The sequence below is a fragment of the Diadema antillarum genome, unplaced genomic scaffold, assembly GCF_040938485.1.
Source record: "Diadema antillarum isolate AM-2024a unplaced genomic scaffold, OU_Dant_1.0 seq00000093_RagTag, whole genome shotgun sequence".
Taxonomy (NCBI): Eukaryota; Metazoa; Echinodermata; class Echinoidea; order Diadematoida; family Diadematidae; genus Diadema; species Diadema antillarum.
Window position 1 is genome coordinate 482,744 of NW_027271182.1, and position 8,809 is coordinate 491,552.

Consider the following 8,809-nt stretch of genomic DNA (forward strand, 5'->3'; position numbering starts at 1 on the left):
TAGATATTGACGTATTTCCGCGCTGCACACATAACAATACAAGTACGTCATCTTTCTGTATTGTGTCGTTCATTACATTGCAATGCTATTGCGCAGCATTGGAATGAACGTACCGCACGGGGAACGTACGGACATATTACATGTTATACATAGAGCTACCAACCAGCGCGTACGTACATTATACGTGCGTACGCAGCGTGCGCGTACCATTGGTATAAAAGCATACTAGACTGCCTGCAACTGAACTGCAAATCCTCCGAAATCGACGATAATCTAACGGCTGTCACTCAATCCTGAGTCAGATTTTCTACTGCGAATAGTAGCACTTTAAACGACTGCATGTCCGAAAATCCTATGCTACGTACGCATGGTATGTATCATGAAATCAGTATCTATGATCGCATATCTACAACCTTATTCGTTCCTTGCTGATGATGCAATGTACGTAGGTCCTACTGCAAATGCTACCAACTGTAATGTATACGGTACATACTGTAATATGCTTTCTGTACTGTTGTGTTGTTGCGTAGGTACTTCCGCACACTCACTGCTTTCGATTGACGAATGAATGAATAACATGGCAGTTTAGGAATTTAGGATATCAGTTCATTTATTAAAACACTGCGCTATATACTGTCTCCCTACCTGTATAAATACAGCATGCATTCTTTGGACCCACAGTGCACAAGGCGAGCGCTCTGATTTTGAGTAAATTGCCCTAAATAGGGTCTACACCCTGTTCTAACATCCTGGTACACGTCATAACTTGTGCACAGCCACAGTCAGTTAACATCAGTTCGGGAAACCCACTCACAAGGGGGGCCCCTCCTTATAAGTAACCCGTCCCCCTTATAAGTAACCCCGTCCCCCTTATAAGTAACCCCCGGGGCACCCCTTATAAGGAGTCTCCACGCTTTTTTGCAATGCAACGCGAAAATGAAAGGACTGCGGCAATTCGCTTGATTATGTCCATAAAGCTTCACAAGTTTCCTAGTTACTCACGAAATTTGAGCAAAATCGGTTTGAGGCATCATATCTAAAATCACGGATTTAAATGCGATGTCAAACGACCCATGCGAATGCTGAAATGCGAGCGATTACTGGCGTGAGTGTCGCCAGGCGCGGCGGCGCGGCAATGCTTGAGTGCAGACGTGGCGACTGAGTAGGTACTCAGTCGCCACGTCTGCACTCAAGCATTGCCGCGCCGCCGCGCCTGGCGACACTCACGCCAGTAATCGCTCGCATTTCAGCATTCGCATGGGTCGTTTGACATCGCATTTAAATCCATGATTTTAGATATGATGCCTCAAACCGATTTTGCTCAAATTTCGTGAGTAACTAGGAAACTTGTGAAGCTTTATGGACATAATCAAGCGAATTGCCGCAGTCCTTTCATTTTCGCGTTGCATTGCAAAAAAGCGTGGAGACTCCTTATAAGGGGTGCCCCGGGGGTAACTGCAACCAGCCCCAACACGCAGTGTTGGGGCTGCGCATTGTAGCAGACATGATCATGACAGGCGAAGTATAGCGCCTAAAAATCAATATGAAATCGCAAAAATTCTGCAATATGAAGACTTACAGGAGAAGATGTAATGTTGAAGACTGACTGCGTTCAACTTTTGGTTCTGGCAATAGTCCCTTTCTGCTCGGTTTGATGAGTTAAATGCGACTCGGTCGAGAGGAACTCGGGAGAACTACATCTTATACAGTCAATGGATTTGAGATTTGTGCGCATGCGCTGGCCGTCAAGTCGTGTAGCTTTGTGGCAAGGCCTTATCATACTGTTGGCAAACCCTCTCGCTGTATATTGCGTTGCTTTCTGGGTGGGTGCGCGCGCGCACGCCTTGTCAGAAGGCTAAACGCATTGCGACTCCGCCAGCACATGAATATTTACGTGCGCAGTGTACTGCATACTGATTTCGAAAATGGTGAATGGGATGGGGAGCTAGGACTACGGACCCGTATATGGCCGTGAAAAAAACGTTTTTTCAAGATCATTGGACCAGTGTGAACAAGAACAAGGTGAACGAAGGGTATTAATTAGATAAGAATCTTATGTATACTATAAAAGTACGTTTTTTCCTCGTGATATTCGAAACCTACGGAGGTGCGAAAATCTGTGACAGACTGTGTATGTTTTTCAAGCTTACCGATATAGCACTCTATTGACTCAGGACGCTCCCACAGTGTGTAACTGTGTATACGGAGCGTCCCGGGGTTACCCCGGGGGTTACTTATAAGGGGGACGGGGTTACTTATAGGGGGGACGGGTTACTTATAAGGAGGGGCCCCCCTTGTGAGTGGGTTTCCCGAACTGACATGGTTAAAAAGTGCCAGTGAATTAAACACAGTAGTGTCCAGCACATCGACGCTGTATACCCTGTAGAATGTTCTACCCTTCCATTGTAGCATTGCGCGTAAAGAACGAATTTTCACCAGGGAGGTGTCTCTTCCCACCTCCCTGCTTTTACACATGCGACTACGGCGTCTACGGTACGGTTACGCGCATCCAGTGGTTTTGCATTCTTCACTACCTGACACTAGGGATTTGAAGATGTCCAAATATTATCGTTACAGAAAAACCTGATAGTAACTTCAACAAGATCAACAGCAAAACAATTAAATTTTACCGTAGATTATAAATGCACATAGGAAAAGCATTAGTCTCAGACAATACTAGGCCCTACGACCCACTACGTGCATTTCACACGTATTGTCAATAGAGGGTAGGGCCGCCTGTAGGGGTGTTGGTTTCAAAATACGGCACAAGTGAGTGTGTCAAAATAACAACCCACGCGTTCGAAGCAGTTTTCTTGGAGTGTGTACAGCAAATCGCATTTTCAATGCGCGCTTGTGAATTCAGAGTATTTTCTTTACATGTGAGTAAAATTTCAGGCAAATTGTGATGTGAGATAGACTGTGTCTATATCTATTATTACAGAGTCTGAGTAGAATCTATCGATAGAAAAATATTTTCTACACGGTGTGGTTAGGGTGTCGATATGTTGGACACCCATCTATTGACCGATTCGGGTTCGTTGAGGGCAGTAGACATTTCATGGCACTGGGCGCAGCCATATTGGGTGTCTGAGCCGACCCCCCCTGCTCTCCCCCACCCCGGGCAACATGTTTATCATGCACTTGTAACAAAGGTTCGTGCACTAAGCAAGCATTCGCGCACTCAGTACGAGACGCCCATTTGCTAAAGCAGTTTTTCATTCTGCGCGTGTGCTAATGTAGGGAGAGGGGTGGGGAGTGGGAAGGGGGGGGGGGGGGTCGGCTAAAACACCGAGTAATGGGGCTGCCCATGCCAAAAATACACATAGCGCGTCACAGAATCGGTCAATACTAGGCGTAAGATCCTCAGCATGATGATAAAGGCTCATGACAGACAATGTTGTTACTGTTAGTCTTCAATTTTTTTGGCAAAGTTTAAGGTGTTACTGGCAATGCATAATGTACAGCCTTAACATTTTGTCTTTATTGGAATTGTGACAGTCCACTATGCTATCCTGTTGTATTTTTAGACACCTCGGTGTACCATGAAGTGTAGGTAAAACATACATGGGTCTATACTATGGTGTGCCAATGCAGTACAGACTGCACATCAAGAGTATTTTCAACTGAGCTTACATGTAGTGATGTATAATTGCATGCATATTACCAGAGCAGATCTACATGCACTATATTAATTACTGGTGTATTTACCTAAGAACACATACGTTTACAATCAAGCCAAGGAAGGAAAAGCATTTTTAGTTTATTTCTGAAAAAAAAAAGAATGAAGCCGCATGGCTATTTTGTATTTATAATGTAAATCATGTAGTACAAGTGTAGTACACATGTTCCAATGGCATGTAACCTTAAAAACCCACGTCCTCTGAGCAACCCCAAACGAAGTACTGTGTGATTAGCAAAGTTGTAATGTGTGACATTCAAGAGTTGAGACTTGTAGACCATATGACTATAAATTTCAAAGGGAAATACAAGTACCTGCATAAAACATTTCGATAAAATAAAGATCAGTTCATGTGATCTACAAAATGTATGTGTTACCATGTGTCTTTGGAATTTCAATGATAAACATGATGGTGAATATGCTTAGTAATGAAATGCTAATGAATCTCAACACTCAATCCACCTTTCTTTCTATAGATGCGTTTGCTGAAGGGGAGGCAGGCCCAAATACTTACGTTCACATACGGTAAGTACAACACTAGCATTGTCAGAGACCCTCTCACTATAGCAAGCAAAGCAAGCAGAGGGTCATCACTCAAACCAAGAGTCCTGCTACCAGTGAGAGGCAAACCTCAGTGAGACCTCGTGGAGACTCCGACTGAAAAGGCCATTGATTAACATAAATTTCTGCTATTTCTGCTAAATTTCTGCTACAAATGGGATAGCCTTTCCTTTGACATGCCGTGGGCGGCTCCATTTTGGCGATACAACAGCTAGAGTTTGGACAGGACATCACTTAACTGATTATCTAACCATTAATCCATAAAAGTCATTTTCACCAAAATTGAGAAATAAGCCGAGGTCTTGTCACCCCAGCGATGATGTGTAATTATCAGAGCCCTTTTCAAAGAAGTTTGAATACATACTGTGATGGCCAATCTGTGAAATCTAGAATAAAATTTGATTGGTCTATGTAAGTGTCTGACTGATGTGCTCACTGCTGTACAATTGTATTCAGAAAGAGTGGTGCTCTGTGCTTTTTAAATCAACTAATTTTGGTGTGAAACTTCCAGAACTTACTGGCACACATGTGAAGTACATAATGTAATCCTGATATGACGATAACATGTTACACTGTATATGATCCATGACTATCAAAGAGAAGTAATTCATTATGCTTTAGTACATATTTTTGAACACTTCTGCAATGTCTGCATAAACTATACATGGAGGATTTGATAAGTCACATTTGTGGTGCTTATCCAGTACAGTGCACTCCCGTTATAACGAAATGCTCGGGACCGGCAGTTTTCTTTCGTTATAACGAAATTTCGTTATAACCGAACAAATACAATATATAACGAAAACAAGGAACCACGTACATGTGTATATATCATATTATGTTTGCTGAATGCCCATCATACACTGGAAAGCTATGTGAAATGTGATGAGATAACTGTATTACAATGATAAACGCAAGTTCCCCTCAGAAACTGTGCGTGACACAAGGAACGAACACACAGTGGTGTGAAGCGTTCACCCATGCAGAGACGCTATAAGTGCTTGTTCCGCTACTTATTTTCGAAAGCAATTTGCATTTCGTTATAACGGAGCACATTTCTTTTGTTTTTCTTTGTCTGTGGCGCTCGGAAAAGACTTCGTTATAATGGAAATTTCGCTATAACCGTGTTCGTTATAAGTGAATTTTGTACCATAGACTTTAATGGTGATAATTTTGGGACCAGGAGGGTGTTTCATAAAGCTGTTCGTAAAGTTACGAACAACTTACGAGCAACTGGTGATCAGTTCTTCAGTACTGTTCTTGTGCTGAATTATAGACATTCTTATAAGTATAGCACATCAGAACTGATCACCAGTCGCTCGTAAGTTGTTCGTAACTTTACGAGCAGCTTTATGAAACACCCCCCTGAAGATGTACTTCGTTATAACGAAATTTCCGTGTTCATTGTAACGGGAGTGCACTGTAATTGTCTTTCTCTTCCTGTAGGATACAGCAAAGAAACGGCAGGAAAACGCTGACCACTATCCAGGGACTGAGCGACGACTACGACTTCAAAAAAATTGTCAAGGCATGTAAGAAGGTAAGTCAGAGGGAGTTCGTGGCTTTGCCGCACAAAACCAAGAGAGAGTCACCAGAATAAGGATGATTTTTTTGTGTGTGCAATTCTTAGAAAGGAGATTTTCAGTTTTAGATTGCCCTGATTTGTACCGAAGATTGTTTAACAAGAAGATAGGAAGGCGTGTGATAAAAATAGGAACAAAACAAAATGGCTACCCTACATGACAATAAAAAATAGAGCTGAGTACAAACTCAGTACACCTAGAAACATCATTAATTTCCAAAGGTAGTGGTATTTTTATTATCGTAAAAAGATTTAAATATTATAGTCGTAGCTTTTTTTCGAATAAGGGGATTATTTGAAGACGAGATTCTAAAGTAATAAAGATTATTTCGTGGAGGTAAAAATTTGGCAACAACAATCAAAGACACTTGATAAATAACCACAACAACTTCAAAGATAGCACGTCTCGGGTGATGTGCGTAATATGCTTGAGGACCGCGTGCTGTCCATTTGTTTTGTACAGGATTAGCGCGCATTTTCCTGTCTTTTCAGTTAAGCGTCTTTGATTTAACTGGATCTGTCTAACCCACTTAAAGATATGAAGGAAAACTTCACATGCAAGAATATTGCTTTTGAGTACAATGGCATTGAAGTTACAGGTTTAGTAAAAAGTACTGAGTTACCCTTGTGTGCGAGGAGGGGAGAGAATGAGATTTAGAACACCTTGGCAACCTCCGTGAATTGATAATTTTTTATGAGAGAAGTGATTTGAAAATTGATATTGAACATTTTTTTGAAAGAGTGTCTTTTAATGTCATGAACACCATTTCATGCTAATGCAGAATCAAATCACGGTGGAAAAAAAGTTTCAGTGTCTTCCGAGAAAATGTGAAATTTGTGACATTTCTAGCACTGCACATGTGGAGTGATTCAAGCAGCGTCATACAGTAGTTGTGGGACAGAGCAGCTTATCTGAATCATGGGGACAGGAATGGTGGGTGAAAGAACCTCATGCTGGAAGTCTGTCCTTGATTAATGCCAACTTTTGAAGCAGTAGCATTATGCTTTCAAAAGTTACCAGAGTTGAAAGTAGAGAGTGTGCAAAGGATTTTTCAAGAAATAAAAAGGGGCCTCTAAAGCCCGCCGCACACTATATGACTCACGACTATACGACCTTAAGACCATAAGACCCAGTCGTACGACCTGCCAACGCACACTATAGGACCTGACCTTAGAGTAGGCTTACGACTGTTCTGTCTTTAGTACATTTTACCAACGAGTATTAAAGCGCACGCAGTGCGCACTACGTGCGCTTGCATTTTACTGTATCTTGATTGGCTGAAAGCCCACGACCGGTCATGGAAATTCAACATGTCAAATCTCTACAACTGGCACTAAGACCCAGTTGTGCGACTGGAAACTGGCAAGACGGTGACGTCACACTTCTTGTCGTAAGGTCGTATGACCGGTCGGATAGTATAGTGTGCAGCAGGCTTAAGACATACCTGGTCACACTACTCTAAAAAGAAAAAAAAAAATGGGTGTAGAAAAACTGCTGAAAACCCACTTTCTCCATTCATTATGATCCCAAACTCAGCAATAAGGTGGAAGAAGAATAGCTCTTTCAAAAAATATGGAAAACTCAAAATTGATTTGGTCAACCTGTTTCACCTTTTTTGAGTCCTGACGTAAAAATCAAGGGGTGCGACATTTTGTTGGTTTTATGATGCACAGTCACATATGATAACTTCCCATGCCTACATTTCCCCTCGCCCCTATGGCCATGCTTCCTTTCCTCACAGCTGCCATTAATTCCTCCCAATCCCCCTCTCTGGCCCTCCAGGAATTCGCATGCAATGGTACAGTTGTGGAGCACTCAGAGTACGGTCGCGTGATCCAGCTCCAGGGAGACCAGCGCAACAACGTCTGCAAGCTCCTCTGCCGTGTCAAGCTCTGCAAGGAGGACCAGATCAAGCTCCATGGTTTCTAGGCTGGCTGGACACGACCACCACATCATCATCACCACCACCGCATCCGTTACACACTCTCCATCACATTGCAGCAAGTAGATGTCCGTAGGTCATTTTTGTACCGATTCAACGTGGGGTGACGACTACACTCATCTATATATTATATTCAGTGAATAATCTCTTCTCTTTCTTTCTTTCTTTTATTCATGTAAGATCATCGCCAAATGGGAAAGTGAGGCAGACATATATATATTCAGGAGCAGTGCAACATTTTAGAATCTGACTAGGAAACTTTTACCTTCGATATTTAATTATAGCATGTGTTCTTTTAGCCAAAGACAAAACTTCCATCGTACAAGATGAGTATTAATCAGAGAAACTCATTAAAAGGGATCATGTATACTTGTCCCTGAAACTGCACCTGACTTTGTGAAACTTGAAATATTTTCCGGTGAGCAATTGTTAGCAATGTAGGCCGCAGACTTACAAGAGCAGTCTGAACTTGTGAGAAACAAACAAACAGACAAAATCAGAGTTTGTGCTGGCAGCTATCTGAGTGTGTGTGTAAATAAAAGGGGCGTGAAAGAGAATGTTGCAGAAAAGTCAGGAATGTTGGACAGTTTTCCAATTGTTGCGACAGTAAACTCATTCACAAGGAAACTTTGAGAGCACTGCCAATCTCGTTGGCTTACACTTCATCTTCCGCATGTCATACGTATTGAGCTAACAGCTCTTATATCATACCATCGGACTGTTTCTTGCATCAAAAGCACTCACATTAAAGATATACCTAATTTGCACTAAAAAAAAAAATCATATTGACTTGAGCTTTCACCTCTTCTGTGTTATGTGATTTCCTCTCTGTAAAAAGCAAGCAAGCAAAAACCTACTTTTTTTTTCATGGATAGACTACTTGACAGTTTTTGTGCATCGACTTGTAGCCTTCATATAGTCAGACTGTTTTCAGGGTCAGACCCACTCCAACTGTTCACCAATCATGACAGATGAACGCTTAATCTCAATATGCCTGCTATCAGGCTTCTCTGCATCCTACTCTTATCCATGACCACAATGTGC

The 8,809-nt window shown here is 42.0% G+C and overlaps 1 protein-coding gene across 1 annotated transcript; it reads left to right on the plus strand.

The window, feature by feature from the left end:
* Positions 1–209: 209 nt before the first annotated feature.
* LOC139726606 (eukaryotic translation initiation factor 1-like) lies at positions 210–8,545 on the plus strand. The gene is made up of 4 exons (XM_071637596.1): positions 210–370; positions 4,156–4,204; positions 5,687–5,780; positions 7,606–8,545. Exons 1-4 carry the CDS (start codon positions 340–342, stop codon positions 7,750–7,752), a joined length of 321 nt encoding a protein of 106 aa, XP_071493697.1. The 5' UTR covers positions 210–339; the 3' UTR covers positions 7,753–8,545.
* Positions 8,546–8,809: the final 264 nt, after the last annotated feature.